Source organism: Garra rufa, chromosome 22 (assembly GCF_049309525.1).
Source record: "Garra rufa chromosome 22, GarRuf1.0, whole genome shotgun sequence".
In the NCBI taxonomy this organism is placed as follows: domain Eukaryota; kingdom Metazoa; phylum Chordata; class Actinopteri; order Cypriniformes; family Cyprinidae; genus Garra; species Garra rufa.
The window spans coordinates 6,557,627-6,585,172 of record NC_133382.1 but is presented as its reverse complement, the minus strand read 5'-3'; the positions used below and the strand labels follow the sequence as shown (position 1 = coordinate 6,585,172).

At 35.4% G+C, this 27,546-nt stretch overlaps 1 protein-coding gene across 10 annotated transcripts in view; it reads left to right on the top strand.

Annotated features, from left to right (window-relative positions):
• Positions 1-27,546, top strand: part of mapta (microtubule-associated protein tau a) — a 56,495-nt gene that overhangs the window by 8,661 nt on the left and 20,288 nt on the right. For 7 of the 10 annotated variants that reach the window (XM_073828506.1, XM_073828504.1, XM_073828505.1 and 4 more), the window contains exons 2-4: positions 12,394-12,600; positions 18,478-18,627; positions 27,491-27,511. In XM_073828506.1, coding sequence (XP_073684607.1) covers positions 12,414-12,600; positions 18,478-18,627; positions 27,491-27,511 — 358 coding nt within the window. In that variant the 5' untranslated portion in view covers positions 12,394-12,413. Of the gene's footprint in view, positions 1-12,393; positions 12,601-18,477; positions 18,628-24,672; positions 24,751-26,680; positions 26,744-27,490; positions 27,512-27,546 lie in introns of all 10 variants that reach the window. The other 3 variants (XM_073828497.1, XM_073828499.1, XM_073828502.1) reach the window with 3 other exon arrangements.

Here is a 27,546-nt window from a genome sequence, read left to right as displayed (position 1 = left end):
GCGGAATCGGGAGCCGAAATTGAAATGAATTTCCATTAATTGCGCAGCCCTAGTTCACACATACCAAACTTGGATTCAATGCTCTAGTTTGCTTTAATTTTTTTTAAAGTGTGAGGTAAGAATTAGCCAAACATTTAATATTTGACCACTGTTTATTGACAGAAATGTTGAATTGTGTGGAACTGACAGTAATGTCCAGTGTTTTTTTTGGTCAAATGTCACCATTTTGAAAAGAATATTTGGGCTTGGATGCATTGGGGGTAAGCAGATAAACATCAAATTTTCATTTTTGGGTGAACTATCCCTTTAAAATCTTAAGGCAACTGCTAAACTTACGTTTTTAAGTTGAAACTGGTGAAAACTTTTTACAGTGTAGTGACATAAAAATGTAGGACGCATATATTTTTTGAGCTTCACTTTTGAAAAGAATCAATAAGATACTTCTAAAAACAACAATGGGAAAAAACAGTTGAAATTTAGGGGTTAGGGTTCAGCACAGCCACCTCCCAATTGAAAGTACCCAATAAATGATGATTTTATATATTATGCTTACTAATATTTTATTATATTTTTATTGTGGGTTTCAATAGATAATAGAAGGATCTTAGTAAACATCTAAGATTTGAATATTTAAATGCTTTTTAAATGCGTTTTTTGATTCTGCGGTTTGCACCAATTCTGTAGAATAGCTTGTGTAGGCTAAATCAATAAAGTAATGAGACAAGATGCAAATGCAAGTGCATATTTCAAAATCAAAATATTATTTGCAAATTGATTAACTTGTTTAACTGTTAACACACTTTTTCTTTATTCCCCTAAATCCATTTAAATCATTTAATTGTTTAATTCTTTTAGGTGAAAGGACAGTTACACCCAAAATGGTTACAGCCTTGCCTCAGTGTATATCTTTAATACTGTATATAGAAGACAGCAAGAGAATGACTATTTAAGATGATTTTGAAGCACAGTTTATAATGTCCTGCAAAATGTCAAGCACCACACACGCTGACAAGAGCAGCTTAAAAATTCCAGAAGTTTGTTGACATCCCGTCAGTGTAACAGTGGGAGCTTTGTTTCGTAAGAAGTCTTGATGCTCCGTGAGAAGAATCAAATGCTCCCACGTCTATTTGAACTATCAGTTTCACAGCATTCAATGAAAGGGGAAGTGTATGTTTACAAGGAAGCATTCATCTGCATCTATTAGTAGCATACAGTCTAGTTTGAAGCTGAAGTTCAAACCAGACTGTTGAGATGATTCCGAGCGATGTGTCGTGCTAATTATTCATGTATAGAAGAAAGAAACAAAGTAATAAATAAAAAATCGTATTGATTTTATGAGAGACCAGACCTATCCACCTTTTTTTTTTTCTGTGAGAGCGGGTGCGGCCATTTGTACATTTTATGGGTCTGGCTTCCAGTCTCATCCGCATTCAGCTATTACAAAGCTCAGCTCATTTTGCTGCTTGATATTGCTCATTGACGTGTCTTACCATATTATGTTAATGTATTATCTTAATTATGAACACACTTGTTTGTAATTCAGACAGTTTTACCATTTACTGTACGTTGTTATTCTTCTGTTATTTCCCTATAGCGTCTAGTGAACTGGAAGTCTCACCCATAGGCTTACCTTTGTGTTGAAGAAAAAGATGGATGCTCTGCACAGTATGCAAATTATACTGAATGCATGTATAAGCAGATGGCCTCCCACCATGAGCAGGATATAAGAGAGCACATGGCATGCTCCTGACACTCAAACACTTGTTAGTCTGATCAAATATTGAGACAGACATTTTACACAAAACAAGTGAATACATAAGAAAAAGATTCCTTTTGTTTCTAGAATGTTAACTATACACCATTTACTGGTTCAATGATGCCATGTGACAACAATATAGCATAACACTGTTTGCAATGTTTAATGTGGATTAATGAATTCTGTTTCATTTATAAAGTGTAAACTGCACAATATTCAATAATAAGTTAGTATTCCCCTACTAATCGTTTAACTGTAAAATGAAGAAGACCTTAAAGGAATAATTTACCCGAAAATACACATTCTGTCATTAATTACTCACCCTTCTTTTACTAAAAAGAAGTTTATTCAAGTGTGCTATTAGTGTGCTTCTTTTAAACTTAAAAATAGGAAGTGTTCTTTCAGTCTACGTTTTAGGTATTTCTCAGAAATATACTTAAAATTACATTTAAGTATACTTGACTTATAAAAGTCTAAATATATTTGAGCTATACTTGTGCTCCTAGAATCCGTGTTTTCATTGTTATACGCTAGGGATGCTATTGTACATCTGCACAGACTTTCCAAAACACAAGCGAAGAAGAAACCGAAACAACAGATGCGTCCACATGTAATCTAACACAATCGTCAGACATAAAACAGCATCAAAACCATAGATACTGTGTAACGTTATTGAATAAAATGCCGAACCATGAAGAGGTAATAATGAGTGTTGGGTGGTGATCAATTGATCAATGTTTTGATTATCATGAATAGTCTTTTTTTACCTTTTTGTTCGAAATGTTGTTTATTTATTTATTTTTATTTATGAAACTTACCCACATTCTCGTGTTTATAAAAAAGAATGCATAAATAAAATGGTTTGTTTACAAAAAGATAGCCTGTTCTTTCTTTTGATGTTTTGTATGTTTAGATATTTATATAACAAAATATACACAAATTAATACCTAAATAGGGACATAGTAGTATACTTAAAGTATGATGTAAAGTTCACTAGTAGAAAACTTACGAGTATACTTGCAGTATAATACTACTGAACTAGTAGTTTACTGAGACTCTACTTCAAAGTGGACTAAAGATGCATAAAAATGAATTTAATTAGTAGTAAGATTGGAATACTTTAAATGCTTTTTAAATGCATTTTTGATTGTGGTTCTGCAGTTTGCACCAGTTCTGTAGAATGACCTATATAGGCTGAATCATTTACATTATTTGTGTAATTTATCACTGAAAGTACATAATGTTTTTTTAACCTAGTAGGCATGCAAATGCAAGTGCATAATTTGAAATCAAAATATTATTTGCAAATTGACTGTTAAAACACTTTTTCTTTATTCCCCTAAATCAATTTAAACCATTTAATTGTTTAATTCCTTTAGGTGAAAGGACAGTTACACCCAAAATGGTTACAGCCTTGCCTCAGTGTATGTCGATAATACTGTATATAGAAGACAGCAAGAGAATGACTATTTTAGATAACTACTAGATTTATTGACATTAGAAGCACAGTTTAAAATGTCTGAGATACAACTATTTGACAATCTTAGGGTGCAAAAAATCGAAATATTGAGATGTCCAAATGAAGTTCTTAGCCATACATATTACTAATCAAAAATTACGTTTTGATATATTTATGGTATGATAATTGATTATTATGATTATTTACAAAATATCTTCATGGAACATGATCTTTACTTAATATCCTAATGATTTTTGGCATAAAAGAAAATTGATAATTTCAACCAATACAATGTATTTTTGGCTAATGCTACAAATATACCTGTGCTACTTAAGACTGGTTTTATGGTCCAGGGTCACATTTTAACAATTAGCAAGTCCTTACTATCTTTCTTGAACGTGGTAGTTGCGTTGCTGTCTAGGCAGGGTCAGAAAGCTCTCTCTCTAAACATCTTAATTTGTGTTTCAAGGAGGAATGAAGGTCTTACACGTTTGGAACAACATGAGGGTGACTAATTAATAACAGAATTTACATTTTTTGGGTGAACTATCCCTTTGACTACTGCCACATGTTGTCCGTTTGAAACTCAAAAAGGCAGTGAAGAAGGAAAGACAACTGCGATCTGATCTTGTGTCCAGGCAGCTATCCATGATAACCCTCACCTCACCCTAAAAAAAGCGATTAGTTTGAATTCCTGTGTTGAGTACCGTGTGGTGAATTTGTCTTTGCATAGTATCCTTGGTGCTGTGCAAACATCCATGTTGATCTTGTGCTTTCTCTAGTCGCACACACCCTTGCAATACCCATGTTGATGTGGGTTTGCAGAACAACCATGAGCCGTGCCAAGTTCATCATTCTTGTTTCTTGAACACACACACACACACACACACACACACACACACACACACACACACACACACACACACACACACACACACACACACACACATTAGAGGGCCAACTGTGCACGTTTTTATGCTTTAACAATCTCACTGAGGCACCGCCACACAAAAGACAACAGATGTTAGTGCCTGGTTAGATGGTGCTCTTCAACTGCCCTTGGAGGCATGTGGTGTTACTTGCTAGGTGGAGTCAGGACTTGTTTAAAAGGTCTTTGAACTCAAACTCATTGGGGTCCAAAAGTCACACTAAAAAAATCCTAATTTAATTTGCATTTGGAAAGTTATGGCATAAATAACAAACAGATTGAGATTCTGCACTATTTAGGTCACTAATCAAATAAGCTAATATGTACAAAGGAGTTCACATGATCAGTGTGACTAACGGTCAGATGTTCTTGCTTCTATTGAAGAACTAAACGTTCTTTGGATCATTCTCAAATTTAATGGGATCGCAAATCATTATTTGTTGCTGTAATTAAAGCAAATGGCTGTGACATACCAAATACTGAGATGTTCTGAAATGTCAACTAACTAACTGAAATAAAAAATTAGAAAAGTCTTTTGGATCCCACTGTATCATAGTCTTTTCATACTCTAGAATTTTTTGCTTTGTTTGAAGATAATAGGTAAACAGTACCAAATGTTGAACAGTCATCACATTCTCAGTGTATGGAAAGCTTTGAGCAAAGGTGAGGGAGCAAAGATCCTGAATCCTTGTGCAAACACTGTGTTCCAGACAGCATGTGTGCCAGATGCACATAAAACAGGCGAGATTTTTCCCACTGCCCAATGCAATGACCTGGAGAATCCAGACAAGTTTTTTTTTCTTGGCTGTGGATTTTAGTAGAGTAAGCAGAGCAGGGAAACCCATAAGAAGATGAAAGAGAAGAGCAATTTGTTGATATAACAGGAAAGATATTCAATAAATGCTAATGGGATACAGCAACAGCTGTGTGTTGTATAGTCACACTGTTTGCTGTCCCTGCTGAAAAAAACAGCTAAAACCAGCCTAGGCTGGTTGGCTGGTTGTAGCTGGTTTAAGCTGGAAGTAGCTGGATTTAGCTGGTGGATTCCCAGCCTGACCAGCTAAGACCAGCCTGGCCAGGCTGGAAAAGCGGCCAAAACCCCTCTAAAACCAGCCTGCCGACCAGCTATGACCAGCTAAAACCAGGCAGGCTTTTTTCACCAGGGGTGGCAGTGAAGGTGCTGTTAATGCTGCTATCTTAGGCATATTTCTTCCCTATCTGAATCTATAATTTGCTCCTCATTACTCCAATCAATGTTTGCCATCAATAGCCCCTTTCACAGTGCAATCCCGGTAAATTGCTGTAAAATTACCAGTATGACTTTACCGGAGCTGTTTATTTGATGGCTTTTTACCGGTAAATTCTGTAAATTCATATATCATAGGGAGTCCACTTCCAACCATTGAGGACATCCAGAAGAAACACTGTCTGTGTCGAGCACGCAGCATTTTTAAGGATTCCTCTCACCCCGCCCACAAACTGTTTTCTCTCCTGCCTTCCGGCAGGCGCTTCAGATTAGCGGTCGACCGATATGTGTTTTTCAGGGCCGATGCCGATACTGATGCGATATTTTGAACCGATATGTGTCTACACATTTCCATTAGTTTTAATTTACAGTACAGTGCAAATGAAGGCATAAAAACATTCATTTATCTTTTAATCAAATAAGTTATTTTTTTACAAATGAGTTTACTAATAAAAAAAACATGGAAAACATCCGATCAGAATGCGTCCCCGACTGCCTCTTCTATTCTATGCGCCTTATAATGCGGTGCGCCTTATATATGAAAACAGTTTTAATTTTCACACGTGAATTTAAAATATTCTATCTAACCCCAAAGAGTGAGTTTGGGGCGACCGTTATTTTTTATAATGTTTCGCATTACTGTTTCCATGGTGACGCGTCATGTGACACACCGCAGTCACAATAGCACTGTAAGACACATGGATCGCTTTTATTTCGTTTTTTCTTTATTATTATTAATATTCACAAGCATGCTCACTATATTATGAAATGTCTGATATTCCGATTTCGAAATATGTGCAAGTAAATGTATTTAAAAGTCCAAACACTTTTATAATGACCGCATTAGTTAATCTGTACCGGGTGATGGGCGCCGCCATGTTTGTTTGCGCTGAATCCGAGCTGTGGGATTCACAACACGCAAATTCATCATCTCCTCCCAAAAGACATTAAGGCTCAATCCCAATTCTACCCCTTACCCCTACACTTAGCCCTACCCCTCCGTTTGGCACGTTCACGTGAAGGGGTAGGGGTGTCTCATTTCTCTTTTGGTTGGAGGGGTAGGGGTAAGGGGAAGGGCCAGATAGCCCTCCAAACGAAGATTTTTCAGGACCTCACTTCAAACGAAGGGCTAAGAGAAATTTCCAACATGGCTGCTCACTCGAGCAAGCAGACTCGTAAATATAAGTAATTTTTGCCTTTAATAAGGATTTTCATGACAATGTTTCATTATATGTATATTACCTTCAATCTTGTGTTTGTGTTTATGGTGTTGTTTTGTAAATAAACGTTTGCAAAAAAATCGCTAAAGTTTGCTAGCAGATATCACTGATTGCACGATATTACAAAATATATTTTTATGTCATATACACTTGACTGCATGTTAGAAACATGAAAGACCAGTGGCACGGCAATTTGCAACGGTGGTGTAGTGGAGGGTGTACGCAGGTAACGTATACGGTGTATACACACTTCCACTTTTTAAATCCCCTCTGATGCGCATTATTCAGTGTCCTGCATTCGCCAAAATCATGGCAGTCCACCACATCCAGTCATGTGAATAAATGTAAATATTCGCTCAAAACACCCAATAAAGGCAGTGATGATGCAGTCAGGACCGTGGAGCCGGCTTGCTTTGAAATGTATTTAATGATTGCGCCTAATGCACCTGCGCCCGCTCACCGCACCAGTAATTTAAATCAGTACATAATAATAAAAACGATACCTTACAAATAAAAAGAAGCTGATTTTTTTTTTTTTTTTTTTTTATTGCCAACAAATATACTATTTACAGGTGATACATCAAAGGCCAACAAAACATACATGACTGTAAACATGATTTGTGTGTGCATGTGAGTGTGCGTGTAAGTGGTAATTATAACTGTGTCGAGGTTGGAACACAAGGGAACATGTAGAAAAGTACCACAGACATAATAAAAAAAATAATAAAAATGATGATAGTAGTATTAACAAAAATTAGAGGATGGAGGGTGTGAATGGTACTCAGTGGTCAGGGTGAGGAAGATGATAAATGGCAGTAATAATAATATTAATAATAATAGTAATGATAATAATAATAATAATAACATTTTAAATGAACTACTTTAATCAAGAATGAGGGGAGGTTTGAGGATCAAGAAGAGGGCAATTCTATTAATATAGTAATTTAGTAATATATAGGATATATAAATAGAATATCTATAAAATAAAATAAAAATAAGGTATTCCTTATTATTATAAATATATATATATATATATATATATATATATATATATATATATATATATTACAAAAAAAAAAAAAAAAAAAAAAAAAAACACTATTGAGTTATTACACAGCTGCCCAGTTAATCCCCTGCTCACGTCACCCGGACGAAAGAAGCTGATTTTTACGATCAGAAATTTCTTAAACAAGTGAACCCCTGTAAACATTTTAGTCCAAGGATCCAGAAAACGAACGCGTTCAAATAGAAAGTTGAAAACGAAATTCACAAATGAAGCATATATACTTCTCCAGGCACCACTACACTGATTAGCAATTTGCCGCGCATGTGATAATGCGTTGTTTGTTTTGCTTACGGCCACATGTGAATGAACGGTGCGTAAACCGTACATTTGTACTTTTTGCAACATGACAACATTTTGACATCTTGGAATGAGTGATAAACATCTGCGCATGTCCTCTGACGTAACATTAGGAACTAGCGACAACCTATGATGACGTATCACAGTGTTGTAGTGGTGTCCCATTTCTTAGGGGAAATATTTTAGCCCTTCCCCTTTACACTTTGTTTCAAGGGACAAGGGGAAGGGGCGAGGGGTAGGCGAAGGGGTAGAAAATAGAATTGGGATTGGGCCTAAAGTAAGTCTCTGGTAAGCTGGGAGAAGAGGAGTGTGCACTTTATAGTTACCTACACAATCTGTATATGATATCAATAAAATATGTTGTCAGAATATATTTGTAGGATCATTATTGCCGCTTCCATAGACATCAGTGTGTATTTTACAAACTATAAATGTATGGTTTTGCTAGTACTTATGTGTATTTAAATGTCTGAAACCTAAAATAAGCATGATATGGTTGAAAACACTGAATAGTTGTGATAATATGACAAGCACTCAGCGCGTCCGATCTGGCTCAGCGCCAGCCAACGCGCCAAAACAGATTTGAATTCAGCAGCTGATGACGTGATGCAGCAAACGTTCGAATCACACCGGTGTGATCGTACGCATCAGGGACCAGCCAAGACAAATCACACGGGTGTGATTGTACGTGCTAAAGGGTTAAAATAGGCCGTTCATTGAAGATGCGCCTTATAATCCGGTGCGCCTTATAGTGCGGAAAATACGGTATATGACTGGATTCCGCGATTCCGACCGTGTTTTCCGCATCCGGGAAATCAAGATAACATTGAGGTGTTTTTGCAACTTCACCGTAAAGGATTGTGAATTACTGAAACACAATCAACGTCTGCTGCTGACTTCCCTTTGAGAGACAACTGATTACTGCCGCACGCTGCTCGCAGCTCCAGCAAGCGTTCTGTCTGTGTCTTCAGTGCCTTCAGCCTTGGAGTTGATTGGTCGGACTCGCGACTCCCAACAAATCAGATGCGCGGTGGGCGGAGACTGCTCTAGGGCACAGAGTGGTGAGCTCTGACAGGCTGCGTCGGAGCCAAAGAGCGCATTTCAAAATTAAATTATTTTTATCGGCAAATCGGTTTTGAAAATAACCGATAATCCAATAATCGGTCGGGCCGATAGTCGGTTGACCCCTACTTCAGATGCCCCAAGACAAGAACCAGCAGACTTAGGAACAGCTTCTTTCCCAGAGCTGTCTCCTTATTGAACTCTGCCCCCCACTGACACTCGGCCCCCACCCCCATACACCCCACACTCTCCCAATTACCATTGCACTACCTAATTAATTGCACTACACTGTACATACTCATTTGTAAATGCACATTCCCATTGCACATATACATTTTGTACATTTCTGGTAAATATATCTACACGTCTATTTAGTAAATGGCTACCTGTAAATTATGTTCATACCTATCTGCAATTCCTGATTATAGCTAATAGCAACCTGTATATTATGTTCCTCTATTTGTACGTTGTAATTGTTAATAGCACCTGTTAATTATGCCCACAGTACTTTCATCTGTAAATATTTTCCATAGCTTCTCCCTGCACATATCTCCTATAAGTGCACTTATAACTTATAAATTATACCTATATCCTGCACTTGCTGCTTATTGCACTCCGAGTAGAAGCACTTTAGTTTCACTGTCTGTCTAATTTAACAACATTTTTTTTATATATATATCTGAGTGACAGGCATAAGAGGGGTGATCAAAAAGTACATGTTTTTGCTCTTGGGTTATTCCATGTCAACTCAACCAGAGTTCCCTGGCTCAAATTTTTGATGTTTCTATTTTTTTTTTTTTTTTTTTGAAAAAAAGATAAACATGTATTGTGATGAGAACCAAATGGGGGGGTCAAATGGCAATTTTCACCTGAGAGTCAAATTACAGGGGGGTAAAAATGACTTCAGAAAGATGGCAGCATCATAATGGGTTGGTTAGTCAAATCTGTTGACTTAAGCAATCTTTGTTGCATTATGTGCCAATGGTAACCATTCAAAAATGGGGCATCAGCACTTCCCAAGTTGTTTCTCCAAGTTTGCATGTCTGTAACTCAAGATGTACTGAAGATATTGCAATGCACTTTTAGATACTGGGTCTTAACAAACTTTCCTTTTGGCAGCTTTATTTTTAAGGTCCTGTATGATTCAGTTCCAGAGATATTTTAATTTCAGTATGGCTCCAGAAGTAAATTGTTAAAATGTACACATTTTCAGTGGTCAAAACCCAAATGTGGGTCAGTTTGCAAGAATATGATACTTATTTTCTTTGAAAGAGAAATATCTGAAGAATAAATATTGTTAAAACTAGAGATATATCTTGTTTCCTTCTGTCAAAACAACTGCATTGAACATACCTGTCTGAGTACCATATTCTTTGCATGCCTTTAACTCAAGAACTATTAAAGATATTGCAATATGATTTTAGATTCTACTTGTTAATAAACCTTTCTTTTGGAATCTTAATTTTCAAGGCTTTTCTATATCATTCAGTCTCAGAGATGGGGATCTCAATGAGGCTCCGTGTTGTTGAATATTACCCATTTTCAGTAGTTGAAAACCAAATGTTGGTCTCTTTGTATACAGCTTATACTTATTTTATTTAAAGAACAATATCTGAAGAAGAAATAATGTTGAAATTAGAATTGTATCTTGTTTCCCTCTATCAAAACAATTTCCCCATTTTTAATGAATGATCACCACTGGCACATAATGCAACAAAGATTGCTAAAGTCAACAGATCTCTGTGTAAAATTAACATTATAATGCTGCCATCTTTCTGAAGATATTTTAAGAGATACAGCTATTTGAAAATCTGGAATCTGAGGGTGCAAAAAAATCTATAAATACTGAGAAAATCACCTTTAAATTGTCCAAATTAAGTGCTTAGCAATGCATATTACTAATCAAAAATTAAGTTTTGATATATTTACGGTAGGAAATTCCCAAAATATCTTGATGGAATATTTTTACTGAATTAAAGAATTTAAAATGCACTTCGCGGAGGCAACCACTGTTAGTCTTGACGTCGTGCATTTTAAAATACTTTAATGCACGGCAAACCGTTGATTATCCCTTACATAAATGGTGGTAATAAATGCCGTTCTTTTTACCTTTTTATCCATCAACAAATCTTGAAAAAATGTCACAGGTTCCAAAAAAGAATTTCTGAAGGATTATGTCACTAAAGACTGGAGTAATGATGCTGAAAAATTCAGCTTTGCCACCACAGGAATAAACTATATATTTAAGTATATTAAAACAGAATCCGTTATTTTAAATCATTATAATATTTCACTAATTACTATAGTTTTGATGAAATAAATGCAGCCATTAAAGCCTTCTTTTAAAACATTACAAATCTCAAAATTATGTGTATGTGGGTGTTTAAATGTCATTCTATTCCCATTACACTAGAAAGAATAAGCAAAACACATTGTAAGAACTACAAGCACACACGTCATAATAAGCTGTCAGGATGTCTGCAGGGCTGGGCGCTGTGTAATGACTGTGTGTTTGAATATGTAGGGTAAATAGTGCATCAGGACGGCTGTGAAATAACCAACTTGTGTAATCTACTTTGGGCTGGGTAGCTAACCAAACATGTACCACTAATGAGACAGGTTTTTAATATTAGTCATTACAGTATTACAAAATAATTATGCAGTCATTTGGATTTCCAACACCTCCTGAAACAGGAGTGTCCCATATGAAATCAACAATTCCTGTCAGAGGGAAAAAAGGGTGTTTTCTGTCATTTAACAATTAGATTGTTAATTATATTTTGTTGTTGTGTTAAATACAAGGCGCAAGTCTTTTATCTCGCAAATAAGAACATACCAAAAAAGTTTCACGCATGTCGTGTCAATACAATGGTTTAAATAAAGTGGCTACAGAAAGGATCGCAGGAGGTGCATAGGAACACGTTGGCTTGACTTGCACTATTTTAGGCCACATGGCAGTAACCTTAAGCTGGACCGGCATGTTTGGCAGTATAAATATCCAGGTCCACACCGGCACTCTGGCTCTGTTTACATTGAGCTTGTGACAACCCCGTGTGAAGCCAGAGGAAGAGACTGATCCTGACGATTGGATATTGATTCAACCCACGCAGTCCTTCAGAAAATTTGGTGGACGCCTTACTGTTGACTCACTGAAGCCTTATGCTTGGTCTGACAGTTGTTTCTAAGGTTTCTGCTAATGGACTAAGCAGTTTTTTTTCACAGAAATAACCATTTCTTCTGTCAGTGTGGAAAAGCCATTTTTGCCGGAAGGAATTAGAGCAAAACCATCAGTGCATTTCTCTCGTGCATCCACTAACCTATTCCTATTTTCCCTTTTTCTCTTACCTACCCCCCTCCAGTATCCTCGTTTGGACTTGCTATGGACCAGCAGCACGATTTATTGAGCTCCTCGCCCAATAGCCACACAGCTCACTACAACTCTGGTGATACCATGGCAACCTCCCTTTCTGGAATGACCATCAACGATCATCACCATGGCAACCAGTTCCATAAGGAGAATGGAGTTGCGGTGGGGCTCGTGAGACCGGGGGACTGTCCAATGAAAGGTGAGCTTGCGTCTGTGGGAAAACAGGTCGGTTGCGTCACAGCCGGTCAAAACAAATACACGCTCACTGATTAACTGATTAGTCAGAACTATTAAACAAGCTCTGCGGTGTGAACAGGGTGTGTGTGTGTGTGTGTCATGACAGCATGCACGTGTAGTCGAAGGACAAGTTTAATTGTCCTTGAAGGACATACTGGTATGCAGACGTTCTACTACAACTTAAAGGATTAGTTCTCTCCAGAATTCCCTGATAATTTACTCACCCTTGTGTCATCCAAGTTGTTCATGTCTTTCTTTCTTCAGTCGAAAAGAACGCGAGATTTTTGAGGAAAACATTCCAGGATTATTCTCCATATAGTGGACTTCAATGGGAATTTGATGAAGGTCCAAATTGCAGTTTCAATGCAGCTTCAAAGGGCTCTACATGATCCCTGTTGAGGAATATAAGGGTCTTATCTAGCGAAACGATTGGTCATTTTCTAGGGGTCAAGACAAGACACAAGACTGGGTTAACGAGAACGTGACGAGACAAGATTTTTGAACTTTTTTAAAGAAATCCTAAATTTATAGGGAATAAATAGTATTTTATTATATTATATGGTATTTTAGTTAACTAAAAAACACAAAATGCAAAAAAAGTGTAGGTGCATTTTGATATGAACTTGTACTTTATGAAATTAAACTTCTATTTTAAAGGTGCCAAAGAATGGAAAACTGTATTTACCTTGGCATAGTTGAATAATAACAGTTGTGTACATGGACATGACATGCCACGAGTCTTAAACACCATCGTTTCCTCCTTCTTATATAAATCTGGTGTTTGCAAAAGACCACTGAAAAATGGGCTAAACAATAAGATTTCACTTACCACATAAACAGAGAGCTGGACAGATGACTGCGCGGACGATGGCGAATGATTTACAGATCCTGAGCATCACTAACAAGCATCCAAACTTATGTGTTAAATACTGCCGCTGTAGTATTATGTTTCACAGAGCACGTGCGATCACAAAAGTGAAAGTAAAATGATCGTGCATTCAAAACGGCAGTTTTTAATAAACCGCATATTAATAGCTCCGTGATTAAATATATATTTTCCTCCATGTGCGAACTACTGAAATGAGCCGCTTTGTGAAACAGCCAGTCAGAGCAAAGCTCATCAGTATTATTCATAAACCTTCCAAATAAGGCAATAACAGACCATTTCATTCTAGGGACAATCCTAAGGTTGTAAATGGACCTGTTAAACTGTTTCTGAAGAATTTTTGCCCTTTTCTATGCCATATACCTTCTATGTAGATATCAGAGAACAATTTAAAATATTGTATCAATGCATTCTATGGCACCTTTAATGAATTATATGCAGTAATAAATATGTAAACTAAAGCTGCATGATTCTGGATAAATTGAAAAACAATTTTCTTTTATAAATTGGAGATCACAGTTCTCTCACGATTCTGAAGAAAAAAGGATTAGAAATCTAAACAAAATTACATAATTTACTAGTGGTTCTGACAAAATGTTCATTGCTTAAGTCTAGATTCGAAAAAAAAAAATGAAGGAGTCAGTGTCTCAATTAATAAAGACTTGTTTCACTATTGGAATCTCCTGGCAGAAGAGGATAAGCGTTACAATACATACAAGTGTAAAGATACTTTCGTTTTGATTGCTACTGTAGACAATAAGTGTTTATACCCAAACTAAAAGCTTTTCTCCCAGTACGTATGTTATTTAAGTCTGTAACAAAGAAATAATGATTATTATGTGGTTGAAAAGGCTGTGTCTGTGTTGGACCGTGAGCAACGCGATGTGAAACAGTTGTAATAGACACCGCTGAATCGTTGCCATTCAGGAATAAGTGTTATGAAATAAGTGTTATGAAACGGGGATCATGCCATTTTGGCTATATGGGGGTCCTAAATGTCTGATTTCTCATGGAACTACCGGTTTTCTCCCAATAAGATAATATACAGCCTATTATGATAGTGCTGTAAATAAAAATGTGAAAAAAGAAGCTTTTAATAAATATTTTCCATGATCCGTGACAGACAGCATCTTTGCAGCTTCTGCTGGCCAACATTTACACCTTGTCCTAACCAGACGTGACACAACAAGATTCCAGTGACAAGCAATTTGGCTGTCCATACCACGACACAACACCGTGATGCAGAGAGAATCACTGTTATTTCAGCCGTTTGAAAGAGAGAAGCGCACTATATATGTTGCTTTAATTTAACTTTTAAAAAAGTTGCTTTCAGTATGGCTATAAATGTCATGCAATATGATATTCAAATTCACATTAGACACTTTTAACATTGAATAAAGCACATAATCAGTACCTGATGTATGTTAGGATAGGCCAATATTTGAATATTTGAAAATCTGGAATCTGAGCATGCAAAAAATCTAAATATTTAGAAAATCCTCTTTAAAGTTGTCCAAATGAAGTTATTAGCAATGCATATTACTAATCAAAAATTAAGTTTTAATATATTTATGGTAGGAAATTTACAAAATATCTTCATGGAACGTGATCTCTACTTAATATCCTAATGATTTTTGGCATTAAAGAAAAAGCGATCATTTTGACCCATGCAATGTATTGTTGGCTTTTTCTACAAATATACCCGTGCCACTTATGACTGGTTTTGTGGTCCAGAGTCGCATATCTTTTATTGTGCGTTGCCACATTGCATCGCATGTTGTTTCTGTGTGCAGTGTATGAAAAAAATAAACACACACACATGGGATTGTGTAGAGCCCTTTGAATCTGCATTGAAACTGTAATTTGAAACTTCAACCCATTGATGCCCATTGAAGTAAGACATGAACATCTTAGATGACATGGGAGTGAGAAAACTCAAAAAGTTTGGTGCAAACTATTGCGTTATTTTGTAATTTGTTGTTGAGGCAAAATATTTTTTTAGGAGTGTATAAAAAATCCAGAGCCAATAAGGATGAAATACAGTTATGTACATGTAGCGCACACTATTAAATATTACAAGGGCAATGTTATGACAGGCAAAATCAGATATATCTTGGCTGCCAGGGAATGATATTATGAGACAATGTGGTTCTGTATAATACACCAGAGAATGATTTGCACATGTGCCTACTACATAATGAGATTATATTAATGACTTCATTAGCACATGAATTCACATGAATGTGTTATCCCTCCGAGCATCAATTAGCATGACCGCTAACGTGTCCCCCCTCCCCCCGTCTTGAGCAAATAAGAATATCGAATGATCAAAGCCATTGCAGGGCATATGAGCTTTATACATATTTTAGTAATGAATGTGGCTACAGTGGCAGCAACTCTTTGATACAGCCTTGTGTTTTAATTCCTTTACATAAACCACAAGGCTGTGCTTGACTGGGCCCTCAATCCAGGCTTTGCAGCTGCGTTGTGCCGTAATCCAGGCATGTGGGTCACCCTCCGCTCAGGACGTTCTCTGGTACTAATTCAACGCCGTCACACACCCTGCTTTCTTCTGCATGTGTGTGAGGTTTTGTGTTTTTTTTTTTCTTTGCAGACCATTAGGTTTTTTGAAAAGCACACAGTAATTGGTTCTCAGTTGGGTTACAGAAAATGTACAAAGGAAAGCACAGTCGATGGACATTGAGTGAGTTTGAAAACCCCTCATTCACTGTTCCACCAAAAGTATAAACAGTTGTTTTATTCAGTAACCCAATCACACCAATGAAACTTGGCTCATCTGGTGTCTTTACTGTGATTGCTTTAGTCGTTCCAGCATATAGTGTAATCAAAACTAGATTTTGGTTTCTTGAAGGAATAGTTCACCCGATAATGAAAAAGTGGTGAAAATGTACTCAACCTCAGGCCATCCAAGACGTACATGAGTTTGTTTATTCATCAGATTTGGGGAAATGTAACATTGGATCACTTGCTCACTAATGGATCCCCTGCAGTCAATGGGTGCCGTCAGAATGAGAGTCCAAACAGCAGATAAAAACATCACAGTAATCCACACCGCTCTGGTCCATTAATTAACATCTTGTGAAGCCAAAAGCTACATGTTTGTAAGAAACAAAGATTTTTTTTTTTTTAGCTAAAACACAAGTCTCCAGTGAAAAAGTCTGAATTGGAAGAGATCAAGCACTGTTTACAATCCAGAACAGTTTTAAAGAAATACGTGGGTGGATTTGAACCCTCTGGTTGTGTTCGGATTCCTGTCACACCTTTGATGTTCCCAGTCAAAAATGACCGGACTCCAAACAACTGCTTATAAATCTCTCATTATGCTATATTATCACCAAATATTGGATTCAATCTTTTTGTCAACTTGTTTTCTTTCATTTAAGACTGGTTTTGTGTTTCTATTTGCATCTGAATAATCGTAAGCCTCATTTATCCGAAAGTAGGCACTTCATTTTTTGATTAAGAATTTTCACAATATGAGATAAAAAAAAGTATTGAAATTTGCACCGTTTATCACACTAGTGTGCTTTAATGTTTAATCAGGAAATTTGCTTTTAATGCTTTTATTTTGTATAAAATTGCAAAAAAGTCACACTTGTGGTGTTTCCGGTCAAAAATGACGACTGGGATGAGTGCAAATTTTCATAATTTTTTATCTCATATTGTGAAAATTATTCATAAAAAAAAGATTATTCTTTTTTTTTTTTTTTTAATGAGGTGCCTACTTTCAGATAAATGAGAACTACGATTAATCAGATGCAAATAGAAACACAAAACCAGTCCTAAATGAACGAAAATATGTTGACAAAAAGAATGAATCCAATATTTGGTGATAATATAGAAAAATCTGAGATTTATAAGCAATTGTTTGGAGTCCAGTCATTTTTGACCGGGAACACCACAAGTGTGACTTTTTGCAATTCTGTACAAAATAAAAGCATTTAAAAGCAAACTTCCTCATTAAACATTAAGACACATTGGTGTTATAAACAGTGCAATTTTTTAATAATTTTTTGTTTAATATTGTGAAAATTATTCATAAAAACAAATTTCACTCAAAAAATTAGGTTCCTACTCTAGGCCTATGATTAATCAGATGCAAATAGAAACACAAAACCAGTCCTAAATGACTGAAAAGATTGAATCCAATATTTGGTGATAATATAGCATAATGACAGATTTATAAGCAATTGTTTGGAGTCTGGTCATTTTTGACCGGGAACACCTTAAGTGTGACTAGATGAAATAAATACCACAAAAAAAGTTAACTAGTATTTTCGGGGAAAAGAACATCTTTTCCGGGTCAATTTGACCCAATCACAACCAGAGGGTTGATGTGAGAGGACAACAAGCGATGGATTTTTTCACTGGAGGAAGCATTATTATAAACAACAGTAAAAACATCTTAATGATGGATTTGTTTCTTAGAAACACAAGCGTTTCACTTCATAAGATGTTAATTGATGGACTGGAGTTGTGTGAAATACATGTGGATTGTTGTGATGTTTTTATCAGCTGTTTGACGGCAAACATTCACTGAAGAGGATGCTAAATTTCTCCAAATCTGTTCAGATGAAGAAACAAACTCCGATAAACTGAGATGATCTGAGGGCGGGTACATTTTCGGTCTAGTGAACTATTCCTTTAACTTAATGATGTCGCATGATAGTCCTGGGAAAATCCGGCTTTTTTTTTTTTTTGAGAACAGTGTTTTCTAAATGTAGTTGCTTGTTTAAAACCACAGCGAATCATTCTACTCCAAGCATGTGTATGGAAGGAAAGGACAAACACAGCGGTGGTATTGACTGACAGTCTTTTGTAAAGGTGCCAGCTTGCCACAGAGTCTTCCGTTGTGTTGTATGTATTCACATGCCTTAAATGGGGCCATAACACTCTCTCTTTTTTTCCTCCGCGACCCCCTGCATTCTTTAGTGCGTGGCTTATATTTCCCTAGTTTACAGCCTTCACTAGTGCACACTTTCTCCCCGTTTGCTCTTCCTGTAATGCCACACACAAGGCGGAAACACTACTCAGAGCATCTGCCACCAATAAATGGCAGATACTGCAATGGCACAGCAGAGAGTGAGTATGTTATAGATAGTAAAGCTAGTAGTGGCTCTAGAAGCACAGTATAAAACATTTGCAGCTTTAACAGAAGCAAAAGCGTAACATACCATTAAGAAACCATTTAAGGCCTTTCCACACTGAGCGCAATGCGAAATTGTGAGGCGAATCGCTGACGAATGGTGCTTTCACACCGAGCGTGAACCGAATATATATATATATATATATATATATATATATATATATATATATATATATATATATATATATATATACAGTGTTGGGGGTAAAGCATTAAAAGTAACGCAAGTTATGTAATAAAATTACATTTACCAAGTAACTAGTAAAGTAATGCATTACTTTTTAATTGACAAGAAAATATCTGAATTACTTTTTCAAATAAGTAATGCCAGTTATTTTTCCCCCCATTTATTGATTAAAAGCTCTCCTGTCATGTTGAGAGAAATTGTGAGTAACTTTAGTTCTAGAATAAATGTGAACATGCAAAAAAATAATCTCACTCACTAAAAAAAAGATACAGTATTCCTCAAAATGAATAAAAACAGTGAAATTCAACGCAAACCTGCAATAATTAAATATGTTAAATAATACAAATATCCTTCATGTATTTAATCGCATTTTATTAACCGATGTCTTTGCTGCCGGCCTTTGATGATCCAATTCATCAATACTAATAAGCAAAAATTACTCAAGATAATCTAACATTTTGTTTTCCTTTTTTTATTATTGCTGAAGAGTAGACATTTTCTTCTGCGGTCTACTGTACAGACGTGAATTCACTTTTCTCTAAGCCTGAGGCTTTTGGTGTGAAAAGGCTTTTACATTTGCCAAAAATAGAACATTTTAAATTAAAATGTTATACTTTCCATAAAATGTAACTAAGTAACGTAATTAGTTACTTTTTAGGGAGTAACTCAATATTGTAAAGCATTACTTTTAAAAGTAACTTTCCCCAACCCTGGATATATATAATATAACATAATTATACAGTGCCCTCCACTAATATTGGCACCCTTGGTAAATATGAGCAAAGGTGGATGTGAAAATAAATCTGCATAATTTATCCTTTTGATCTTTCATTCAAAAAATTCACAAAATTCTAACCTGTCATTGAAGTAAAACAATATAACCTAGGGGTGAAATCTCATTATAAAATAAATGTTTTTCTCTAGTTCACGTTGACCACTATTATTGGCACCCAATTATTGCAACATCCTTTTCCCAAGATAACAGTTCTGAGTTTTCTCCAACAATGTCTAATGAGTTTGGAGAACACCTGACAAGAGATCAGAGGCCATTCCTTCAAACAGAATCTCTCACGATTCTCCAGAATCTCTGTTTTTCCAGCTTCATTTTGGTGCTTCTTCTCTTCAGTTTCTATACAGGGTTGAGGTCAGGGAACTGGGATGGCCATGGTAGAAGCTTCATTCTGTGCTCAGTGACACAATTTCATGTATCTAAACAAGATGTCCAGGACCTCCAGCAGAAAAATAGGTCCACAACATTAAAGACCCAGCATTATTTTTAACCGTGGGCATGGGGTACTTTTTTATCCCTGTCTGCACCAAAACCATCTGGAGGTTTAGCTGCCAAAAAGCTAATTTTTAGTTTCATCTGACCATAGAAGCCAGTCCTGTTTGAAGTTCCAATCATGTCTGACAAGTGAATATGCTGGAGTTTGTTTTTGGGTGAACCAGGAGGATTTTTTTGCGGTGATGTAAGGGCTGTTTGATCGTTTTATTTTAGGCTTTCTGACCCCAAGACTCAACAATTCTTTGCAATTCTCCAACTTTGATCCTTGGAGAGTCTTTGGCCACTCAAACTCTCCTCCTTATCGTGCATTAGGATGATATAGACACACATCCTCTTCTAGGCAGATTTGTAACATCTTTAGTTGATTGGAACTTCTTAATTATTGCCCTGATGGTGGGAATGGGGATTTTCTTTATGCTTTAGCTCTTTTCTTACAGCCACTTTCTATTTTGTGAAGCTCAACAAACTTGTTCTGCATACCAGAACTACATTCTTTGTTTTTACTCCTTGTGATGGATGATTAAGGGAATTTGGCCTTTGTGTTCCTCATATTTATAATCCTGTGGAACAGAAAGTCATGGCTGGACAATTTTATACTCCTAGCCACCCTGGCGTGCTAAAAAAAATTCAATATTAATGGGAATATACTTCAGAGATATTTTACTTAGACAAATTTCTAGGGGTGCCAATAATTGTGGCCAACGTGAACTAGAGAAAAACATTTATTTCATAATGAGATCCCCCCCCCCCCCCCCCCCATTTTCCATCGTTTTACTTCAATGAAAGGTTTGAATTTTGTGATTTTTTCTAATGAAAGATCTGAAGGATAAACGATGCAGATTTGTTTTCACAGTCACCTTTGGTCATATTTACTAAGGGTACCAATATTAGCGGAGGGCACTGTATGTCTGTTTGCTTTCCTATTTTATGTGTAGAACAGTAGAAAAAAAATTCAATCTTTTGATTGAGAGTGAACACGCTCTGACTCATATTCCATATTCCATATTCCAGCGCGTCATCGCGTGCGATATTTGTTTCGCTTTTTCACGCTCAGTGTGGAAAGGCCTTTCACATCAGCACCAAAATACAGATCAGAAATTGTTTTTTAAAGAGACAGTTTACCAAAAATTTTAATTCTGTCATTAATTACTTACCCTCATGTCATTCCAAATTTGTAAGACCTTCGTCTGAGAACTTTCTGAGGTAGCAGTATGGTAGTGAGGACATCATTAAAATAGTCAATGTGACATCAGTGGTTCTACCTTAATTTTATGAAGCTATGAAAATTATTTTTGTGTGCAAAGAAAACAAAAATAAAAGAAGAATTTGTAAAGTCATTATTTTTGTTTTCTTTGCACACAAAAAGTATTCTCGTAGCTTCATAAAATTCATAAAAAAAAAACATAAAAGTTTTTTTTTTAATTGACATCTATGAAGGGTCAGAAAGATCTTGAATTTCATCAAAAATATCTTATTTTGTCTTCCGAAGATGAACAAAGGTTTTACAGGTTTGGAACGACATGAGGGTGAGTAATTAATAACAGAATTTTCATCTTTGGGTGAAGATGAAAATCCCTTTAATGCCTTTAATCCCTTTAATTTTTTCCATCAGCCCGAATGAGGAGAAATGCTTCAGTTTGACAATTTGACAGCATTTTTTGATTTCCAAATGACAGATGTTAGAGGCTAATCAACACGCTATGACACAACACTCATGTGCAAGATGCAAAAAACAAGTGAGATGTTTTGCAATCATCAAAGATGTTCATCAAGTGCTTGTTTACATAGAAAAACATTAAAAAAGCTGTGCAGTGAAACAAGAAATGTGTTTTGTGTGAACCTTCCTTTTCTGTAAACATTGCAAAGTAATTGCATCATTTCTGGCAGAATGGTCATTTTACTAATAAAGGTACATCAGAAATTTCTAGAACCGATTTACCAGTGTTTCTCAAAAGGTTCTGTTCATAAGTGGTCTCTAAGGGGTAACTTACTGGTAAGTTTCAAACCAATTCTATTTAAAATAACTTATAGGATATAGATAATAGGATAATATGGATGCATAAAATGTTTTAAGGAGTGCTGTCCTATTGTGCATCATTCAAATCATATGCTTCATTGTTGTAATGATCCATTTTTAAATGTCATCAGCTGTCATCATGACTTTTTTGAGCAGTATTAATTCAATTTTGTGTAAAAATGTCTTAACTTTTAGAAGTCTGACTCACATGTGCATACTATATTCAGAAAAAATGGCAGTGGGTTCAAACAGTAACCTTCACTAAAGCAGAATGCCCCTAGTGTTGAGGAGGCACAGGTACTTCAGTGTTTAATACACTCTACTTTTTTGTTTGGGCAACTGATGTATATTGCTTGAATGCCAAAGCTAAATGGACTATATTTCTTTTAGATACTTTGCACAATGTTTCTTATTAGTTCAACAAGCAGTTACTTTCCCGCACTGCAGGGTGTTGCTTTTATGGGTTGCCAGTACATTCATCTGGCATCTGTTTCTTTTCTTTTATTTCACAGTAAAATTAGCAGTGTGTTTTTAAATTTACATGTGTCCCTACAACAAATGAATGAATTAATTTGTTTTGTCGCTACTTCAGGGAGTTCAGGGATTCAGTTACAGGGAATTGCTGTTGAGGTTGCATAGAGGTCACAGTACAGTGTGACTGATTGCTCCAGCTGTTTGATATCAATTTCTTGCCATTGAAAAGCTTAATACTTGAATAGCTTAATACATAAAACAAAATAAAATGTAATTAAATTCAATTAAACTAACTAAATAAATAATGCTTTTAAAACAAAAATGTCTTTAAGTTACCTGTATAAACTAGTAATTTTTGTCAATTAAGATGAAAACAATGTCAAATGGAACAACCGTAACAGATTTTAAATGTCTTGCAAAAATAAACTTAAATAAATAAAACAAAATAAATAAATATTGCTTTTAAAACAAAAATGTCTTAAGTTACCTGTATCTACCTGTACCTCTATAAACTGGTTATTTCTGTCAGTTAAGATGAATACAATGTCAACTGTAACAATCTTAACAGATTTTAAACGTCTTGCAAAAGTAAAATCTAACTAAATAAATAAATACTGTTTTTAAAACAAAAATGTCTTAAGTTAGCTGTATAAACTGGTCATTTTTGTCAATTAAGATGAATACGATGTCAGTTGGAACAACCTTAACAGATTTTAAATGTTTTGCAAAAATAAATTCTAACTAAATAAATTAATACTGTTTTTAAAACCAAAATGTCTTAAGTTGCCTGTATAAACTGGTCATTTTTGTCAATTAAGATGACTGCAATCAATTAAGATGAAAACAATGTCAATTGGAACAACCTTAACAGATTTTAAACGTCTTGCAAAAAAAATAATAAATAAACTAACTAACTAAATAAATAATGCATTTAAAACAAAAATGTCTTAAGTTACCTGTATAAACTGGTCATTTTTGTCAATTAAGATGACTACAATGTCAAATGGAACAACCCTAGCAGAATTTAAACATGTCTTGCAAAAATAAAGTAAAATAAAATAAATATTGTTTTTAAGACAAAAATGTCTTAAGTTACCTGTATAAACTGGTAATTTCTGTCAGTTAAGATGAATACAATGTCAAATGGAATAACCTTAACAGATTTTAAATGTCTTTCAAAATGAAAATAAAATAAATAAACTAAATAAATAATGCTTTTAAAACAAAAATGTCTTAAGTTACCTGTATAAACTAGTAATTTTTGTCAATTAAGATGAAAACAATGTCAATTGGAACAACCTTAACAGATTTTAAACGTCTTGCAAAAAAATTAATAAATAAACTAACTAAATAAATAATGCATTTAAAACAAAAATGTCTTAAGTTACCTGTATCTACCTGTAACTCTATAAACGGGTTATTTCTGTTAATTAAGATGAATACAATGTCAAATGGAACAACCTTAACAGATTTTAAACATGTCTTGCAAAAGTAAAATCTAAATAAATAAATACTGTTTTTAAAACAAACATGTCTTAAGTTACCTGTATAAACTGGTCATTTTTGTCACTTAAGATGACTACAATGTCAAATGGAACAACCTTAGTAGATTTTAAACATGTCTTGCAAAAATAAAATAAAATAAAATAAAACTAACTAACTAACTTAATATTGCTTAAAATGTTTTAAGTTACGTGTGTCTACCTGTACCTCTACAAACTGGTTATTTCTGTTAGTTAAGATGACTACAAAGTCAAATGTACCAACCTTAACAGATTTTAAACATGTCTTGCAAAAATAAAATCTGACTAAAAAAATAACTACTGTTTTTAAAACAAAATGTCTTAAGTTACCTGTATAAATGGGTCATTTTTGTCAATTAAGATGACTACAATGTCAAATGAAACAACCTTAGCAGATTTTAAACATGTCTCTATGAATACTAATTGTCCCAAACAAATGTTAACTCTGCCTTAGTTGTGCCTTATGTGTTTTTTAACCACCATTCTCTCTCACAGAGGAGTTTTCAGAAGATCGGGTGGATGTTGAGCTCAATAATGCTGAAGGCACCTCCTCTCCTGAGGAGAAGCAATGCGGTATGCATTGCTGCACTTATAATAAAGATGCTTTGAAATGCATTTTTTCTTTCCTTTGCCTTTCAGATTGCCTTTTTTATTAACCAAAGATTTTTTATTGTTTTTTTTTATGCAATGAAATGCCTTTTACTAACTATGCCTTGTTATGTTTGTATATATGTTTCCCCCTTCTTTAATTGTTTTTGTGTCATAGTGTTTACATGGGTTAATTATGCAGTTATTTGCTCTCATCAAAGTGCTTTGGAAGCCAACTAAAGCCTCTCCGCAGCCAGTGGTGCACAGTAACGAAGTAGTTGTAATTCGTTACTGTACTTAAGTACATTTTTCAAGTATCTGTACTTTACTGGAGTAGTTTTATTTTGAGTAACTTTTACTTTTACTTCACTACATTCCAAAGCATAATATCGTACTTTTTACTCCACTACATTTAATAAAACATGTCGTTACTCCTTATAATATATTACGTGCTCCGAGACGCAGAAGCAGTGTCTGATTAATGAACAAACTGATTCTTTTCAATCGGTTCGCAAATCGCCACAAGCGATTCATTCACGAATTGGACTGATCCAATTGCAGCTGTTCAAACTCACTGATTCAAATGAGCCGTTTAGAGCGAGTCTCCAGTCATCTGAATTCACAAATAAGAACCGGGAGATTGTGAGCGCGCGCGACTGATGCTGCGAAAAGTAAGATATAATGTCGAGTTTTAGGATTAATTATTGCAATTGTCAGTTGTTTGCGAACTAAATCTGCTGTAAAGGGTGATGTATTTAAGCCCGCTGAAATGATTAAATGCAGACACATCAACATCGTCTCTTTTTAGGTAAAAAAACGAAACATTAAAATATCACAGATTAAATCAAATAACTCATAACGTTACACGTTCATATTCCTCGCTGCTGTAACCTCAACAGTTTTATTAAAATGCTACGCATTTAGCCCTATGTGACGTCTGTTTTTATATTGTTTATTAACGGTATACTTTTTTATATTGTTTGAATCAACTAGCCTAGTATACAGAAATAAATGTTTATTCATAACCATACTGAAAATAAGTAAATATTGTTAGCTGATGCTAACTGTCTAGCTAACAAGCTTGCTGGTGCTAAGTTGAGGTAATTTTCAGATATGAAGTCCAAATATTTATAATCAACCACCTAGACAGATTACATCTTAGGGAAAAGAAAATATGTGATGTTCAGATGGTAACTACAGTAATTATCAAAGTGGGAAGTGATGCCCTCTGGGGACATTTGGCCAGGGGTGTTTTTACACCACAGACAATGTTTGAGAAAAAAGAAAAATATTATGAAAATATAATTACATTTTTCTTCCTAACTTCAGGCCTTATTCTCATATCATTTATAACTGTGCCGTTCCGCAAAATAACAAGCTTTAAAACACTTTTCTTACTGGTGAAAATGAGATGGTTAAATCAGTTTTCTCTCAGGTAACGTTACAATGCAATGTAAGCTTCACAGTGAACATTGTCAACGTAGACCATATCAACAACAAAAATCTATCTTGACTCCATATAGGCTAGTGGTTATTTTGGGAAAAACCAAGGCTTATAGTAGGATTATAAAAAATATATATGCTAATATAAATTTATAGCCTTTATAAAATTGCAAAATATGTCAGTACTTTTTTACTTAAGTACACAAAAAATGTAGTACTTTTGTACTTTCACTCAAGTAAAATGGAAAAAGGAGTACTTTTACTTTTACTGGAGTAATATTCTATTATACGTATCTGTACTTTTACTCAAGTACTTGATTTGTGTACTTCGTCCACCACTGTCCGCAGCTGAGCTGTGAAGCTAAAGCTTTTATTTCTGGCTTGCTTTTTGACAGCAGCTTCACTTTCACAAGTAAATCTGTACTTCCTTTAGTCACTTGGTGTGTAAACTCTTCAAATGATTGTTTTATAGAAAGCCCCCAGGATTCAAGACGGCAAGAGAAAGAAGATCAGTCCCAGCCTGCTGTGGCGAGCGGTACGGACCTTCTGGCTCCATCGACTGCTGCCTCTTTTGACTGACAAGCTTTTTTGTGCTTTAATTTATGTGGATGCCTTTGTGTCTTACATCCTAATGTTTCCAGTTTTCTACAGCATTTTCTTTTCCCCTGATTTGTTGCATATTTTAAGCCTGCAGGATGAATTTGCTTCTGTTTGAAGTGGGCCTACTGGTAACAAGAATGCCATCTTGAATGCAATGCCATTTCTTGCTTTGAAATCCCTTTTATGTTGCGCTTACATTGGGGTGATTTGTAAAGTGTTAAGGTTATACGTACGTCTGCAAGCACACAGTTTGATTTTGACATCACTGCTGAGGCATGCTGACAGGTTTTAGGCTTTTAAATCAAAATAAACTCGAAGGAGACTCCAGCCCCATTCTCAGTTTAGTTCCCATGTGATTAGTCACACAGACCTCAGAGAGCTCAGCTGCCTTTGCCAGGGAAGGTGTGATGTTATGCCAAGTCTGGAATTAATGCTTTGTGCCAAATAGGATCTCAGCCAAAGCTCTTTCCCTCACAGGTCACAATGCTTTAATTGCAAGTATTTGTTGCTTTTGTGATTTCCAAGTGAAGTGTAGTATACTGATGCTGTGATTTCACGCTAAGTTGTAGTGTTTATACTGCATCTCTTCTGCAGAAATTGGCAGTTAATATGCTATGTGATTCTCTAACGTTGTCTTTTATGTTTTTCTCTCTGTTTGCTACATATCACGATCATTAATAAGCTGGAGGAACGGTGACCACAGGTAAAAAACTCAAGTACCACATTAGTGTCATGCTT